This window comes from Brassica napus, chromosome A3 (assembly GCF_020379485.1).
Source record: "Brassica napus cultivar Da-Ae chromosome A3, Da-Ae, whole genome shotgun sequence".
In the NCBI taxonomy this organism is placed as follows: Eukaryota; Viridiplantae; Streptophyta; class Magnoliopsida; order Brassicales; family Brassicaceae; genus Brassica; species Brassica napus.
This window is the reverse complement of record NC_063436.1, coordinates 17,443,767-17,461,148: the sequence shown is the minus strand read 5'-3', so window position 1 is coordinate 17,461,148 and position 17,382 is coordinate 17,443,767. Positions and strand designations below refer to the sequence as shown.

General features: G+C 34.1%; 3 protein-coding genes and 2 non-coding genes across 9 annotated transcripts; 3 read left to right on the top strand and 2 right to left on the bottom strand.

The window, feature by feature from the left end:
* Positions 1 to 98: 98 nt before the first annotated feature.
* On the top strand, positions 99 to 1,798 carry LOC106390452 (putative tRNA (cytidine(34)-2'-O)-methyltransferase). The gene is made up of 6 exons (XM_013830910.3): positions 99 to 435; positions 567 to 635; positions 709 to 767; positions 887 to 947; positions 1,027 to 1,080; positions 1,265 to 1,798. Exons 1-6 carry the CDS (start codon positions 151 to 153, stop codon positions 1,544 to 1,546), a joined length of 810 nt encoding a protein of 269 aa, XP_013686364.1. The 5' UTR covers positions 99 to 150; the 3' UTR covers positions 1,547 to 1,798.
* Positions 1,799 to 2,418: 620 nt separating this feature from the next.
* LOC106390458 (chaperonin CPN60-like 2, mitochondrial) lies at positions 2,419 to 5,975 on the top strand. Its single transcript, XM_013830925.3, has 17 exons — positions 2,419 to 2,556; positions 2,632 to 2,653; positions 2,932 to 3,063; positions 3,146 to 3,305; positions 3,426 to 3,601; positions 3,683 to 3,778; positions 3,856 to 3,960; positions 4,038 to 4,124; positions 4,230 to 4,400; positions 4,487 to 4,555; positions 4,637 to 4,714; positions 4,807 to 4,902; positions 4,985 to 5,084; positions 5,156 to 5,259; positions 5,349 to 5,454; positions 5,541 to 5,619; positions 5,717 to 5,975. The coding sequence occupies exons 1-17, from the start codon at positions 2,519 to 2,521 to the stop codon at positions 5,814 to 5,816; spliced, it is 1,719 nt and encodes a 572-aa protein (XP_013686379.1). The 5' UTR covers positions 2,419 to 2,518; the 3' UTR covers positions 5,817 to 5,975.
* A 367-nt stretch (positions 5,976 to 6,342) lies between these two features.
* LOC125607687 lies at positions 6,343 to 6,445 on the bottom strand. The gene has a single exon (XR_007338760.1). It is a non-coding gene; the product is annotated as a U6 spliceosomal RNA (small nuclear RNA).
* Positions 6,446 to 8,292: 1,847 nt separating this feature from the next.
* TRNAW-CCA lies at positions 8,293 to 8,364 on the top strand. Its single transcript has one exon. It is a non-coding gene; the product is annotated as a tRNA-Trp (tRNA).
* Positions 8,365 to 9,868: 1,504 nt separating this feature from the next.
* Positions 9,869 to 14,256, bottom strand: LOC106390459 (protein indeterminate-domain 11). 5 transcript variants are annotated; one of them, XM_013830929.3, is made up of 6 exons: positions 14,118 to 14,255; positions 13,884 to 13,985; positions 13,480 to 13,739; positions 12,645 to 13,044; positions 11,271 to 12,160; positions 9,869 to 10,043 (listed from the first exon to the last, which is right to left on the bottom strand). In XM_013830929.3, exons 3-6 carry the CDS (start codon positions 13,727 to 13,729, stop codon positions 9,982 to 9,984), a joined length of 1,602 nt encoding a protein of 533 aa, XP_013686383.2. In that variant the 5' UTR covers positions 13,730 to 13,739; positions 13,884 to 13,985; positions 14,118 to 14,255; the 3' UTR covers positions 9,869 to 9,981. The 5 variants fall into 5 exon arrangements, with proteins under 5 accessions (XP_013686383.2, XP_013686384.2, XP_013686381.3 ...); XM_013830930.3 differs by having other exon boundaries at positions 13,884 to 13,975; positions 14,118 to 14,245; XM_013830927.3 differs by lacking the exon at positions 13,884 to 13,985 and having other exon boundaries at positions 9,869 to 10,059; positions 14,118 to 14,256.
* Between the last annotated feature and the right edge of the window lie 3,126 nt (positions 14,257 to 17,382).

Sequence of the window (17,382 nt, the reverse complement as noted above, 5' to 3'; positions counted from 1 at the left end):
AGGCATGAGATCAGACCAGGCATGAGGAATGGTCTGAATAATAAATGGGCCTAGATATTGACAATTTAGGCCCAAATGATATTATTTTCAAAGCGTGCTGAAACAATATCTGCGGAGGAAGGAAGGAAGGAAGTAGGTTGGCTGGGAAGAATGGGGAGTTGCGGCCGGAGCAGTCTGAGCTTCTTTATAGCTTCAAGGCCGTTTCATCTCCGGCACCAGTCAAGTGACCGTCTCTTGCCTTCTCTTGGCTTAACTCATCTCAACCTCAAGCGCAAGCTGTCTCTCTCCATCACTTCATTTTCCTCCAAGATTCTGTCTCCTCCTCCTCTCTCGGACAAGGACAAGAGAAGTAATGCCCTGCCGCGTGGGGCAGGAGAAGGAGTTAAAGAAGATGCGAGGAGTAAGCTTCTTCAAGTAGTATTGGTCTCTCCCCAGGTTACGCTCAATCATTAAAACAATACGAACAAATAAACGTTACTACTGCATTGTTTTGGTTTGGTAGTGGCGTCTTCAGAAACTTGTAGTGGCTTATATAGATATCTACTCGTGTCTCCTTCATTTGACAGATTCCTGGAAACACAGGTTGCATTGCAAGAACATGTGCAGCTTCAGCTGTTGGTCTGCATTTAGTTGGGGTACATTCATGTTATCTCCTTATATTAGTTGATTCATTGTTTCCAAGTGTTCATCTGATCCATCCTGCTTCAGCCATTAGGTTTTCAAGTGGATGACGCCAAAGTAAAGCGAGCTGGTTTGGACTATTGGCCGTATCCCTCACCTATTTTTAGTTTTGTTGGTTTACTTCCCTTGCATAAGCATCTCATATGTTATTATTAAAAGTTTAAAGAGGTTGTGAGATTCATGCCCCTTAACATAAAGCATTTAGCTTTGTGGTTGTCAAAGCGCACAGCTCATGGGCTGAGTTTCAAGAATATTTCCGGCAACAGGTTTCTCGATCACCTCAACACTTCTAATTTCAGTTCCCTGGATATGATGTCTGACTTGTTATGTCTATGTTTGTCTTAGGAGGGAGAGAAACGGATGATAGCTTTCACCAAAAGAGGAACAAAGATACATTCAGTAAGTTGCGTGACCCCTAGACCTCACTGCGTTTGTTAGCAACCGCCATTTTGAAATTAGGTAGCTGAAAATTGGTTAGAAAAAGTTGAATTGATATTCCTAAAATGAAATGAGTCCATTGCATGTCTGAACAGCGTCAAGAGAGAATGCTTTGTCCTGAACTGTCAGAACTTGTTTGATGCAGGAATTTTCATACAGAAGAGGCGATTACCTCTTGTTCGGGTCAGAGACAAGCGGTCTACCTCCGGAAGCGCTGTCAGACTGCAAAAGGGAGTTATATGGAGGAGGGACCATACGTATACCGATGGTGGAAACGTATGTGAGATGTCTGAATCTGTCGGTGAGTGTTGGTGTTGCTGTGTATGAAGCGTCTAGGCAACTTAACTATGAGCAAATTGAGTGTGCACCTGAAGGAGATTCTGTGAATGGTGAAGAACCATTGTTTGCAGATGATATTTTTGCTTGATATATTGCAATAAAAAAAAAGAGGGACAACACAGAGGCACAATAGTCATAGCCATAGGTGGATGGAACACCATTGAGACTTCATCTTCAAGATAAAGACTACCTCTATCTTGGTCAATTTTTTAAGCTGATTATCTTTTTTATTATATCAAATCTCAAGTGTGGGGGATGATAAAGTTTTTCAGTTTCGCAATTTTAGAAATAGAAGTAATCTTATTCTATTTTTTTTTTCTAATATCTGGCCTTAAGGGTACATGGATCGAGCAACCAACAGTTATAGACTTTGCCAGACAACTTACTGACCCGAACAAAATATAAACAGTTAACAGACAGTTGTTAATGTGAACCAAACTGTTAGCAGTATAAACGGACTGGTCAAAGAAGCAACATTATCAAATGAACTTGGCCTTAAGCCAATGGAGAAAGTGAAAGCAACAGCAGCAGCTCTGGTTCTACTCCAGAAAAATCCGTTACCATTGACACAAGCTCATAGAACAAAGAACTAGGCAAAGCTTAAGCTGTTTGTCCGAGAGCCCATGAACCTTGAAAGTAGCAACTTTAAAATTTCGTTACCTTTACAAAAGGGTAGCTCTCATTTTTGGTGTTGAACTGTAGAGCCATCTGATCAACATTGGTACAATCTTGGAGGGTGCCAAAGCCGCCCTTATGTATGTTCCTACACAAGCATTCTAATGCCCCCACACACAAGAATATACTAATCATTTTGCCTGTGAGTGAGAGTGAGTTCTATAGTGATGTGGTTTGGGCCATTAGAATGTAAAATGGGCCTATGGAAGAACGAAAAACCTAATCTTGGAGTTTCAGAAACAGAGCTGACCCACTAAGACGGAAAGTTCCAGACTTTATTCTTTTTTTTTTTTTTAATCTAATTCATATTCTGATCGTGTGATAGTAAAAACCCTAAACCCTTTGAAGCCCCTCTTTGTCTGAATCTACTTCTCTGCCAGCGAAAATGTACAGAGTGCTGTCAAAGTTATCTTCTTCAATTGGGTACGTTTCACTCACTGACCTTATTCCATTAACTTACTACACTCACTGATCTTTCTGGGTTTAATTGTCTTGCAGCTCCTCTACTTCCCGGAAACTGGTGAGCTCCTGAACTCACTATAGATCTTATTTCAAATTTGATTACATTTCAATATTGAGCATTCCTGTTTGTAATCGAGATACTGCTAGAAATGTTGCATCACTGATGCAATGAAACAAAAATTTAGGGATTTGCATCAAAAAGTTTCTACCTTTGAGCTTCTGAATTTGCAAACGTTCTCTGGTTTTTAGTAGGTCCAAATGATGTTGAAGATCTTCTAGGTTCTAGCTTCAGTTATTTAATAAATGTATGTTTTGGTGTTCTCTCTTACCATAAAGGTTTCTGGAAGGATAATAAGCAGCAGAAACTATGTGGCTAAGGACATCAGTTTTGGGGTTGGGGCTCGTGCAGCTATGTTGCAAGGTGTATCCGAGGTTGCTGAAGCTGTCAAGGTCACTATGGGCCCAAAGGTAGTTTATATTTTTTTTTTCAGAAGGTTTATATATCATCAATGCAGTGCAAAGATCAATCTCAATATCTTTATTGGTTTAGGGAAGGAATGTGATAATTGAGAGCAGCTATGGCGCACCAAAGATCACAAAGGATGGTGTCACCGTCGCCAAAAGCATTTCATTTGAGTCAAATGCTAAGAACATGGGTGCTGAGCTCGTTAAACAGGTCGCTAATGCCACTAACAAGGTTGCTGGAGATGGTAAATTGACTTGATTCCCTCTCTTCAGTTAGTATAACATCTTTGATACGTTTTTACTATCTTTAAAACACGATGCAGAGACAGTCTTAATTTCTGTTTGCTTTCTTTTGTGCTGTAAAGGAACCACTTGTGCGACTGTTTTGACTCAGGCGATACTCACCGAAGGTTGCAAGTCGGTGGCTGCTGGTGTGAATGTGATGGATCTGCGTAGTGGCATAAACATGGCTATTGATGCTGTTGTCTCTGATTTGAAAAGCAGAGCTGTTATGATCAGCACCCCAGAAGAGATCACACAGGTGAATTTAAAAACAGGTTCATTGTCATGATTATAACCAGAAGTTGATCTCTTACTGCCATGGCATTTGTTATTTTGACAGGTTGCTACTATATCTGCAAACGGAGAGCGTGAGATTGGGGAATTAATTGCAAGAGCCATGGAGAAAGTTGGAAAGGAAGGAGTTATCACTGTCGCTGTAAGCTTACTTTGCTTCTCATGCCTTGTAACTGGATCGGATGATGATTGACTTATTATCTTTCTTAATTTACGCAGGATGGGAACACGTTAGAGAACGAGCTAGAAGTAGTGGAAGGAATGAAGCTAGCCAGAGGTTACATCTCTCCTTACTTCATCACAGATGAAAAGACTCAGAAATGCGTAAGTTCATTTCTTTCTGTTTAGTCTTATGTGAAGGCAAAGAAAGGTTGTTGGACTAAACGTGTGTTGTCTTCCAGGAGCTTGAGAATCCCATCATCCTCATCCACGAGAAGAAGGTTTCAGACATGAACTCGCTGTTGAAAGTTCTAGAGGCAGCTGTGAAGGTAATGCCATCCCTTGATTACCTATTATTAAGTCCTGTTTGTAGAAGAACTTTTCTGCTAGAAGTAACCGCTCACTTGTTTCTCTTATGGATTGTGGTTGTGCAGAGCAGCAGGCCACTTCTTGTTGTAGCAGAAGATGTAGAGAGTGATGCATTAGCTATGCTTATTCTCAACAAGCATCATGCTGGGCTTAAGGTTTGCGCTATCAAGGCTCCAGGTTTTGGTGACAACAGGAAAGCAAGCTTAGATGATCTTGCAGTTCTTACTGGTGCAGAGGTAAAAGTTTCCCAAGAAACAACATGTGTTTATGTTTGTCTCACTGTTTCTTTTTTTCATTTTCTAACGCACTGGCTTACGCGCAGGTTATCTCCGAGGAGCGTGGTCTAACTCTTGACAAAATTCGTCCTGAATTGCTTGGAACTGCAAAGAAGGTAAGAGGAGAAAATATACATATATATATAGATTAGAGTTTCTGCTTTAGATGCTAATCTAATACAAATGGTTTGAATAAGGTCACTATCTCTCGTGATGATACTCTCATCCTCCACGGTGGTGGCGACAAGAAGCTGATAGAAGAAAGATGTGAAGAGGTAATATGAATGTTTCTTACACTGTCTCTTTCATGAATCTTGCTCATTGTATTACAGTAAAAGCTAATTCATTTCATCCTCATGCTGTACAGTTAAGGTCAGCGAACGAGAAGAGCACATCCACATTTGATAAAGAGAAAACGCAAGAACGACTCTCAAAACTATCAGGTGGTGTTGCAGTCTTCAAGGTTAGTCAATCACCCATCAGTCAATTTTGTTTAAAACTCTTACATGGCGAAGTAGCTGATGTATGTCTGGTTCTTACGTTAGGTGGGAGGAGCAAGTGAAGCTGAAGTTGGAGAAAGAAAAGACAGAGTCACTGATGCTTTGAATGCTACAAGAGCAGCCGTAGAAGAAGGCATCGTACCTGGTAAGTAAAATACTATTTTCTGTTTCTCTCTATATACTTCCTTTAATTGTTTCTGTCATATTGCTTATTAGGTGGTGGTGTGGCTCTGTTATACGCTACAAAGGCTTTAGACAACCTTGAAACTCAAAACGAGGATCAAAGAAGAGGTGTTCAGATAGTTCAGAATGCTCTCAAGGTTTTAATCTCTTAACTTCTTCCAATGAAAAATCTTTTTTAGTCCAAAAACTATGAAACCGTGACAAGAAGTTTTGTAATGTTGTGTAGGCTCCTGCATTGACAATAGCTGCAAATGCTGGTTACGATGGTTCTTTAGTGGTTGGCAAATTATTAGAGCAAGACGATTGCAACTTCGGTTTCGATGCTTCTAAAGGTGAGAGTGAGATTGCTTTTTTGAACATCTCAAAAGCGCAAACTTCATCAGACTCTGAATGTTTCTGTCGTGTTTGTTTTGTGTAGGTTCGTATGTTGATATGGTGAAAGCTGGAATCATAGACCCGGTTAAGGTTATCAAAACCGCCTTAACCGATGCTGCTAGGTAAGAAGAGAGAGTCTCCAAAACTCAACTGTTTTTGTTTCTTTAGAAGTAAAAACTAAGTTATGATTCATGTGTGTGTTTGTGTCTTGCATCGCAGCGTTTCTTTGCTATTGACAACAACAGAGGCATCAGTGCTTGTGAAGGCAGAGGAGAAAACTCAGAAGCATGTCCCTGATATGGCTGGCATGGGCATGTGATGATGTGACCTTCTCTACAAATAACATTCAAAGCTTTCTCTTTTTGATGTTTTGTTTGTTTCCTTTACAAAGTTGTTTAACTTTCTTCGATTTAAATTGGTTACAAAGTTTTAAACTTTCTATTTAAATTGATGTTCCTTAATTATAAACTTTGTGGAATGCAACTTGTATCCTGCGGTCGTGTATAATTTCGAAAACATGATTTTAAAACAAGAGCTCTGTTTTTTCTACATTAAAACGTTTCCGACAATGAGAACCGCAACAACAACCATGTCGGATTGTCTTGGTAAATATTACTTCAAAACTGAACTATTGCAAACTCTCTGACACATTGTAAAATCGTGTTTCTTCCTCAAACCTACCGACTTTCTATTTCAGATTTGAATCCCAAAACATCAGTCACGGTTCCAGAAAACAAAAAGAAACTAAAAATCGAAAACCCAGAAGAACATAACGCAGGAAACTCTAAAAGCAAAACACAGAGGAACAGAGGAAGAAGAAACCGATTTGAAAAAAAAAGGAAAAAAAAAATTTGGACCATTTCTCGATTTGTGCGTGTCATCCTTGCGCAGGGGCCATGCTAATCTTCTCTGTATCGTTCCAATTTTATCGGATGTCCCCGAAGAGACAATCATCTTCGTGACTCTGTCGCCATATAAACACAGCTTCTTTTCCTCGCCTGAACGATGTGGGACTGTTCACTTCATGTCGCTAAAAGCTTTAACAAGCCTAGTTCTATTTGTTTGTATGTTATGCGTTATATAAATGGGCCTATTTATGATAATGCCTTTCTTTTATATTATTCATGGGCCTATTTTTATTTATTATTCAACGATCTTATTTCACAATCCTATATGTGTAACTCGGGAAGAAAAAATATGTAACAGTAACTGAAGGTTTATTCCAATAAGGTCACATCAATTTCCATGAGAAAACTAACGCAGAAACAAGATTTCACCTTCTTTGCTCGAGCCACCTCTGTGATTCTTCCAGCTTTAGCTTCTGTCCATCAACAGTCTGAAAACACACAATATTCATATAATTCTCACATTAGCCACAAGCCACTGAGCCAGCCAGTCAATGAGATAATTAAAACATAACGGACTGAGGATAGATTATTAATACGTATACATATTAGTCATTTAAAATTTGAGGGCTGAGGCTAATGTTTCGCCCTGCTTTGTCACCAGCTTCATATTAAACATATTCTCAAATTGGCTCCCACTCTTAGTTCTTATCTAATACGCATTGGCCAGAGAGATCAGAGAATTTTTTTTTTTTTTTTTTTTTTTTTTTGAACATCAGAGATCCCTTATATACTAAATCACAAGTCACTTTGTCAATCAAATTTTGACACATGGAATACTTTAACAATAATAATAAATATAAAAAAAAACTAATTGCCTAAAACAAAATATTTCGATCCAGTTTTAAAAATTAATAAATTCAAATAACTACATTCCTAAATTTTCTCCCATATCACCACCACGTTCATTGATATAATCAGATTTAAAACTGCATTTATCTCTTCTCCTCCAATGCATCATATTTTTTGTTTTCTCTCTGTTCAAATCTTCGACTGATGCAAACATCATACAAGTAATAATCTTTTAATTGTTAATTTCAGGTTGAATATGACATGTGAATGTACTCATGTTTTAATCGTCAACAATCAAGGTAACATTGGTATTTAGTATTTACAAATAAGTTCATATATGGCTTATCTTTAGGAAATTAACTGTTATCTTGCTTTTGCATTCCCCAAAACTGAAACATGAAGAAGATAAAAGAAAAAAACTAAGAATTCATAAGAATGAAAGAGCTTTCTCTGCAACAAACATAGTAAATAATATATAATCTGAAAACAAGTGTATCATTGTTTCTTCTCTGATTACCTCTCTTATGTTAGCTTATAAACTTTTCTATTTCGTTTCTGTAGCCTTGAAAAAAAATTATCTTGTGGCTAACACATGTGATGCTGCTTTCAAAGATGTGGAAAAACAGAAAACGCTAAACTATACCGAAGAAAAAGATATCAACAACTATGATGATACAAAAAGGTATCAACGACTATTTGTTTCCTAATCTATATTTGACTATTACATACATGTTTAATATTATTGTTTTATTGCTTTATTCCTAAAGAAATTTATATTTCAGAAACAACTTATTAAAATATAGTTAAAACTGAATATATCACGTATGATATTTTATATGCAAGCAAAAAATATATATATATATATGTACTCACAAAAAATGCAACCCGTGCTTGGCACGGGATGATATACTAGTAAGAAAATAAAGCAAAGAACCAATTACCACTTAATCATGACAGACCATGAAGAATAGAACTTGCTGGTTTTTGTATAGAAGAATATATATAGTGCACGTTATAAAGAAAGCCCTTGTAAATTTTAGTGAGAGGAATGTAATTAAACTGAGACTAACATTCGATAAGTGAGAGCATTTAACATCCGGATCCGTGGCGCAATGGTAGCGCGTCTGACTCCAGATCAGAAGGTTGCGTGTTCGATTCACGTCGGGTTCAAAATCCCGAACTTAATATCCGGAATTTTTTATGTGTTGCCTTTTTGCTGCATTACGTCTGATATTCCTAATTTCCTATTTAGCTTAATTAACCGAGGAATTCAAATCCGGTTTGATTCAATACAATTTTCTCATCTCTCTACTTGCTCATGAACTCTTACGTTAATCACATCTAACATCTGCTATGATTTAAGTTGATACCCGGTTTGATTATATCACAATTCATACCTTCACATACACGCAATGGCGTCAGTTCTGTTAAACATGGAGTCAAATAAGCAGTACTAGATACTTTTAAGCAGTGGCTCTTTCCTTTTTCTCCATAGATCAAGACAATACACCATCATCATTATATAGACCACCATCTTCATCACTTTGTATGCAAAATATAATTGATAAGAAGCTAAGGCAAAGTTAGTTAAAGAGGAACCTAAGGCAGCCCTGATATATAGTATTTTGCATGTATGAAATATTGAAATTAACTGATGTAACAAAGTTGTAAAAAAATTACAAGCATTACTGTGTATAACGTAACGATTTGTAAAAGTTATTTTTTCACATGCAAACAGAAACAAATAAGTTAATAGTGATTGTGGGATCACTTCATTAAAACCAGACAAAAAGCAAACCTTACAAATGCCACACTCATCATGACATTGACAAATTCATGGGTCCTTCTGTATTTGACACCTTTTACATCTATACTTTTTTTACTTTACTGTTATTTTGGACAACATAAAAGATCTGGTCTTGAAGTATATAATTCTTTTGCTTAAATTCGTAAGAATAAATAAATAAAAAGGTCATATGAATACACTTCTCAGTAAGCAGCCGTTTGTGATCTTATGCTAGCTATACACTCTAAATAACTAGTAGTTAACTGGTGGCTACTATCTCATCGATCTTATTGAACCTGAATTCTCGTTACATTTATCGCGGTAATTATTACCATTTCTTCTACTTCTGTCATGTGATTCCAGTGAAATATTAATTTATAATCTTAGTCTTGTCGTAAATTATGTCACTAAAATCAAATTATAATTTTCCCTCAATATATATAACAAATGCATAAATATTGTCAAAGGGTTGTCATATTGTATTGTTGGTTTTGAATTTTACAATTTACAAAAGATATCAAAAGCATTAATGTTATATAGCTATCATAAGTAATAAATTTGTCAAAACATGTGTCACATCAGCCTTGTGGAAAAACAAGAAGACATCTTTATTTATTTCAGTCATTTTCCACACTTTATTGCATGTGAAAATATATATCTTTCTTAAGAAACTATTCAAAAAATTATTTTAACTTGTAGCCAAGTAAATTTTATGTATATTCAAACTGAAGCATAATAAATTAATAATGGATTTTATTTTGACAAAATGAGTTCTAATAATACCGGGATATTATTCTATAAGTTAAAAATTTCAGTCATCGATAGTATAAATTTTCAATTGTATAGTAATGCATAATTTTCAATATTAATTGATAAAGAGCTGCGAAGTGAAAACTAAATTAATCATCAATTTAATGAATGTCTTAATGTGTAACCAACACTAGCATATTACAAAGTTGTGGCAGACCATGTGTGACATCTACTGATGATGTACATGAGATTTATACATGCCACCAAGCAAAACGTGATGCGTCCCTATCTTTTGTTGATCCCACTTGTGTGCCTGCATGAGATGAGAACTAAAAATAAATTATATTTTTGCATTTCAATTTTAGCAATACGTTTGCATAAGTCACCCTTAGATCGAATCCAATGCATATCCTCCACTTTACTTTATGCTTTTCATCATTTGCCACGTTTCATACATGATAAGAGCATGATTAATGATAAGAGCATGATTAAAGTAGATAGAGCGAAGTTTTTAGCGTAATATAAAATACAGTCTTTTAACTTTTAATTAGAAAAACTAAAAAACGTTTTTTATATCTCTTATTTTCTTATATCTCTTATTTAAGAGACGTCTTTTAATTTTCTTAATTAAAAGCTAAGAGACTGTATCTTATATTAGAGTAAAAACCCATCCTTTAGATACATGCATTAATCATGCTCAATCTCTCGTCTTTTCCTACTTTTTTTTTTTAACTTTTCTTTAAGGTATCAAGTACCTAATCATTTTGTAAATGATCATAAATACAAACCAAAAAACATTTCCATCTAAACTTTCGTATGACAAAAAAAGTGTTTAGCTTGGAGGATAATTAAAGTTGAGACTCTGAGATATTTTTTTTTTTTAGATACTCTTATACTTTTCCATCTAAAGTTTCATAATTTTACTAAATTATTTCATGAAAGAATCCAGTAAAATTATGAAACTGAGCTGGATACATAAAAATGATAAGTGAGAGTAATAATTCATGTAACTTACGAGAGATCATTAGTAGGGAAAATACAGATAATTTAGTAAACATGTAATTATACAATTATTTTAGCTTTATCCATTTTCACGTTCTTTGCAATAGCAAAAATTGAACACCAACTTATTATTTAACCAACGTACGTAATTATGTAAGAACTGACGTATATGTAGCTTTACAGAAATTCATGTATGTGTGTAGCTAAATGAAAGTATATACGTATTTACATATTTCTTTAATCGTAGCAATCAGTTAAGAAACCTCCTAGCATACGTAAAAAAAAAAATTGTCTGATAAACGAAAAAAAAATCAGAAGTAAAATAGACGAATAAGTAACTTGAATCAAATATTTCTGTATAAACATGAATAATTTTAATTTCTCCTTTGGTGAACTTTCAGCGTACAAAATTCATAAAACAAAGAACAAAAGAAGGAAACAAAAGATTATAGAAATATAAAACTAGATAAGTATATATATTAATAATAAAATTTTGATAGATTCATAAGTATATGATGAACAAAGCATGCTAACTAACCCTGCCAAGGCTTTGGATGAAGCTGATTAGAAGCAGCACCACTGATGCAATTCCCGAGACCGGCAATACTTAGAATCTCGTTATGAGACATTAACGGTCTTATCCCCAAGAAGTCTCTAGTCAAACCTTCTCCTACTCCACCTCCTCCACCGCTTTTCTTCTTGTCTGATCCTGCGGTTGTAGTATCAGCATTTGTCCTCAAGAACGCGCTGAACGTGTCGTCGAAGGCTTCTTCTCCACCGTGGTGATCAAAATCGGAGGCATTGTAACCTTGAAACAAAACTTGATTGTTGTTGTTGGAGCTGATGTATCCAGAAGGTGACGTCATCATTGCCGCCATTGTCGTGGTGAGGGTGTTATGATGAGCTGACCTTTCGAAGTCAGTGGTTGGTGGTAGAGGAGGTGTCTTTTTGGAACCCATTTGGGCTGCTTTCTGGAGCAATGCGGTGGCTGACATGGCTGGAGAAGCTGCAAGAGAGAACAAACCTCCTCCCCCATTATTAGGGTTAGGGTTTGAAAATGTGAGATCTTGAGGCGCAAGCCAAGGAGGGATGTTTTGATGGTGGTAATTGATGATATGATCATTGCTTTGTTGTTGCTCTTTCTTCACTGAAAATGTATGGAGATGGTTACTACTAGTGTTACTATTGTTAGTACCATTGTTGTTGATCTCGAAGTGAAGGGTATTGATGATGTTGTGGGAAGAGGGAGACGAGGAAGAGAAGTTCATGTTTGGTTGTGCTTGATGATGATGTTGATGATGAAAAGTAGATTGGTGAACTAAAATAGGGTTTGGTTGATGATTCTGTTCTTGTGGTATTACTACTTCTCTTGCAGTCTCTTTTGCCAATGCTTCACAAAATGCTCTATGAGTTGTGAAACTATCCCTCCTGTTTATTTACCAAACAACAAAACCATAAAATAATTAATAACTATTAACTATTTTAATTAATACGAAAGAATGTCACGTTGATAGAAGCTATGAAAGTCATGTGGTCCATGTAAAGCATGTATCAATCACATGTGTATTTTCAGATGAATGATTAATGCAAGAAAAGGTGAAAAAATTCAATAATATTTTTTAAGAGGAAGAAAAGTACCCTGAACTAGTTTCATATTATAAATGAAGATTCTCTTGAGCTACCATTCTTGTCCTCTTTCAAATTAAATGAAATTACTCATATCAAAACAGAATACTTTGTACCATGCATGTGTCCCTCTAGTTCTTACAACACCACAACATATCCAAATTCAAAAAAAGTACGTAATTGTAATTACTATAGACATATATGTTGCTCAAAAAAAAAACTATAGACCTGTATATATATTCTAAAGCCATCTAATTAATAGAAAGAAAATAAAGAGTTTATTTACCTAGAAAAGATAGTGCCACAGTCACATCTGTATTCTTTGGTGCCACAAGTCTTAGAATGAGCCTTACAATCTGACTGAACAGCATATTTCTTTGAGCATTTGTCACATTTCCACTTTTTCTCTCCATGCTTTCTACAGAAATGCTTCTTGATTCCGGTTAAGTCACCTAGAGCTCGAGTTGGGTCATGGTGGACACAGCTTGCTTCTGGACAAACATACACTTTCTTCCTTATCACTTCTTTGTTGGATCGTTGTTTCAGCTTCCATGGCAGATTGTGACCTCTCTTGTGAAGCTGTAGATTCTGGTCTCTTTGGAATCCTTTGTTGCAGATCTCACACACGAATCTGTTTCTTGCCATTAGTGTCTTTGGTGATAAAGCAATCACTTCTGATTCTGGGTCTGATAAAAATATTGAAAGTTGAAAGCATTGTCAGTATTATGGGCAAGTTGCGATTGTTGTTTTAACTTAATCTAGTAATTATGTTGAGGAAAACTATAATTACCAGGCACAAGAAAGTTTGAACAATACACATGACTTAAAACTTAGAAATTAGATAAAAAAATAATGACGTTGTGCGTTTGTTTTTTAAACTGAGTTTGTTTTCTTTGTTTAGAATATATATAGATGATTAATAGAACAAAATGTGTAAAAAGAATATGTGTTTCAAAAAAACAATAATAGAACAAAATGTGTAAAAAGAATATTATTTTTTGTAGAAGACCCATAATTTTCCAAAAAGATGAGAATATCAAATAATTGTAACAATTGATCACTCCAAAACCAAGGAACAAGTTGTATATTATTTATTTTATAACCATTCTTTTCATACGAACCTGGATTTCCTGGTTGGTTCCTCCTCTTCTTCTGAGGCTGAGATTCAGGAACAAAGAACTGTTGTTGTTCTTGTTGTTGTTGTTGTTGTTGTTGTTGATGATGAGGGAAGTAATTAGAACCACTTGCTTCAGTTCTGTTTCCTGAAGAGACACTTGTTTGATCCCCAGATGCTGAAGTTAAATTCGACATATTCTCCTCTTGTTGTTGTTGTTGTACTTGCTGATGAAGTAAGATATATTTGCTCATCATCAATAAAACACTGAGAAGAAAAAATAGAAAAAAAAATTCAGATCTATACATATGGACACATATAGACATATACTGATAAAAACACGGAGACAAAAGAGAAGATTAGACATATACATACAAGAAATGAGCCTGTATATTAAAAAAAAAATCTTACTTCCTTCTTCAATTTTTTCGTGTGTATAAATATATATATATATAAACTTCCTTCTTTGGCTTCAACCCAAGAGACAACCTCTATCCACTTTCCTGGTTCATGCTTTAAATCAACAAGAATTCATCTCAATGAAATAAAATAGAAGTAGCAACAAATTACTACACAGAACATTAACAATAACTTGACATATTCAATTTTGAAAGAAAACATAAGAAGGAAGAAAATCCAATATACCTAGAAGTAGAAAGAGAGAGAAGAGTGAGAGAGATTGTGGACAAGAGAAACTCTATTATCATCCTCTCTCTCTCTTTGTGTATTTGAAGCCCTGAAATTCAAAGTATAAAATAAAATACAGAAAAAATAAAAAGGAACCCTACCGCTAAGAAAAATGGCATTTTTCTGCTCTTTATATATATATATATATATATATATTTTACAAGCGAAGATCAATATGTCCTTTTTATCATTACCTGCAAATATGTTTTCCATGTTTTTTTTTTTTTTAAATGGTCTTTCCACAATATATAATTTTTGAAAATATATCTTTTATTTTAGTTTTGGTAAAGCTGTGGCAAAAAGATAAATACTGTATAACTGCTCACAAGCTCTGTGAAAAGCGTTGAGAAAGAGTGTTTTTTTTTCAACAACAAAAAGAGGTTTTTTTATACTAGTAGTTTTCTACACCTCTCTGGAGTAGCAATAGACATATTTGAATTCATTTAGTTCATTATTTTGCGTTGAAGTAATAAGTTTCACTATTTTTCTACTCTTGATGGATCAGAATTACTAGTTATACACAGAAAATGTTTGTGACCAAAATTGCTGAATAAATTATATGAGTATTTTCTCTATTTATTTAAACGTAATTGCTTTCAGTTTGATTACTTTTACAGCTTTACACTGTCATTAAAAGAACTGAGCTATGATTGAGTCATTGATTAATATTTGAGGTTTTGAAATAAAAAGGTTACTTTTCTATTGCATCTTCTTTTCTTTCCTTTTCGATTTGATGCTTTTCATGTAAGAAAAGTAATGAGATAGTTTACATTGATTAAATGGATTGATGAATATAATTTAAATGGATTAATCATTGTCAGTGCCGCATGCCCTAACTTACTTTATGATCCAAAAATACAATTAGTGGATAATTATACACATATATGGGTTTTAATATTAGTATATATATTTATGCGGTATGTTGATGCAAAAGTTGAAAAGAAAACCAATCGAAAACGATTTATAGAGAAGTAGTGGAAAATTTTCAACATTCTAATTGAAAGGCCATCTAGCCAACAAAAGCCAATCATGCAATATAATACTTGTTTTTTTGGTATGAATATATACTTGTTTGTCAAAACAGTCCGTCTTTCTTTACCTGAAAAATCAAATTAAATTTCCTAATTATATACTTCCATCTTCGTGATCCACTTTCAAGTAAATTATAGAATTATGAAACATAAAAATTGAAATAGTTTCAATTGGTGATATATTATTTATGTATGCATTAATTATAAGTGGGTGTAGAATAAATTTGGTCAAGGGAGATGTATAACATGTAAACACAAATACAAAGCTTTTTTTTTGTATTTTGAACCATACAAGTTACGTTGAATTTTTATATCTAACATAACGAGGAAACCAAAAAGAAAGAAAAAAACTACTCCACTCGAGTCATATATATTCAATTTGGTGACGGTGCCACCCATGCATTTAGAATCTTACCTTATAGTAAAAGAAAAGGCTAACCAATTGGCAGCGATAAAACTAGCTAGTATCATTATTTGTGCTCTTGTTCATTTGTTTCCTTTCATAAGAGGTGCTAGATATTGTACAACACGTTGGCCGCCGTCATATAGCTCATTCTGCGTTTGTATTTATATATAAAGTGCCAAAACGATTTACCTAATTTATTTTCCTAAACCATATGTAAATCTGATACTTAAAAGGTAAAGAGCATGTTTCATCAACATATTAATTGGATGTCTAAAAAGTATATTTTGTATAAAAAACTTATAATAATATAAATTGTAATTCGTCCTTGTGTCTTTTTATCTTGTTTTATTCCACAATTATTTAGCTTTTTAATGTGCTTTGTCCGATCCTTTTCCCAATATATGAAACACCAGCTCATCCCACACATTAAAATATAACTTTACAAAAAAAAAAACCATTTATACAAAAGGTGTGATCAAATTTGAATATAACCTAATTCTTTTCTTTTGATGATATAGATCCCACAACCACGAGGTCATATAGTTTAAACTAATCCTCCTCAAATAATAAGCATAATCACAACCAAACATAGGGAAATGTTTTCAAAAGAATTATGTTGAAAAATTAACCTCCCGTAATATGTAACAAAATAATTTAACTTGACGTCCCTTTTCGGCAAACTAGAAGCAAAACAGCAGTAAAATAAAATATATTAGCGTAGATGAAACTTGGATAGGCATGTGTATATTATTTTATTCAATTGTCATAAATTATGGGTCTATAAAAGATTATACGTCCTTGTCTCCATGTCAGCTATGCATGGCTTAGATTATAGTAACAAATATCATGTTCTGACACCACATAAATAACCATTTTCTATATCATTAGAAAACATGCATGTGCATGTTAACATGTTTGATTCTAAAGACTGATTATGATTATACATATAGTTCAACTAAAAACAAAGGTCTGACTGATTTATTTTTTCTTTGTTGCCTACAAAGTGAAAGTCATATAATGTAATATTGTTAATTATATCATCCGAAATGAAAGATTAAAAATTGAAAGATTCGTGAGTTGCAGTGTATAGAGTCAATTAGTCAGAGCGAGTTCACGAGCGGAGCATATATCAAGAAAATAGTAGGGGGACTTTGTTTATGAAAATGATTGAGCTAACACATAGACCCTACCAACTAAATACAATAATTAATGATTAACCCCATGAGAACAATTAAAATTACTGTAACTTTTTAACAATCACACCTAACTTTCATATACGTCGTTTTCCACCACTTACCTCTTAGCAACGCTAACACGTGCACAAACCTCAACTAATTTTAATACGATCTTTTGATACTAGTATTTAAGTTGATAAGAATTTAGTGTTCTATAGGCATGGACGTTTTTACCCCAATCTGAAGTATCTACCTAAATTTGAACCGGAAAAATCAAAACTTGATCCAGATTGTTATACAAAAATATCTGAACGAAACTTATGAATTTAAAACTTTGGATTTTAGTTTTAACCCGAACCGAACCAAAATCCAAATTAGGATCCGAAAATATCCGAAATCATTTAAATATGTTAATGTTTTTATATATGTAAGGTGAATTAGATATTTTAAAGTATTTAAAATATTTTTGTAGTTTTTTATTTGTTATTTTGAATAGTTTTTAGTTAATTTAGATAATTTAACTAATTTTAGTTAGATTTGTGGATAATTTATATATTTTGATTAAAAAATTTGTCAAATTTTGGCGTTTAAAATATATTTTTGGACGATTT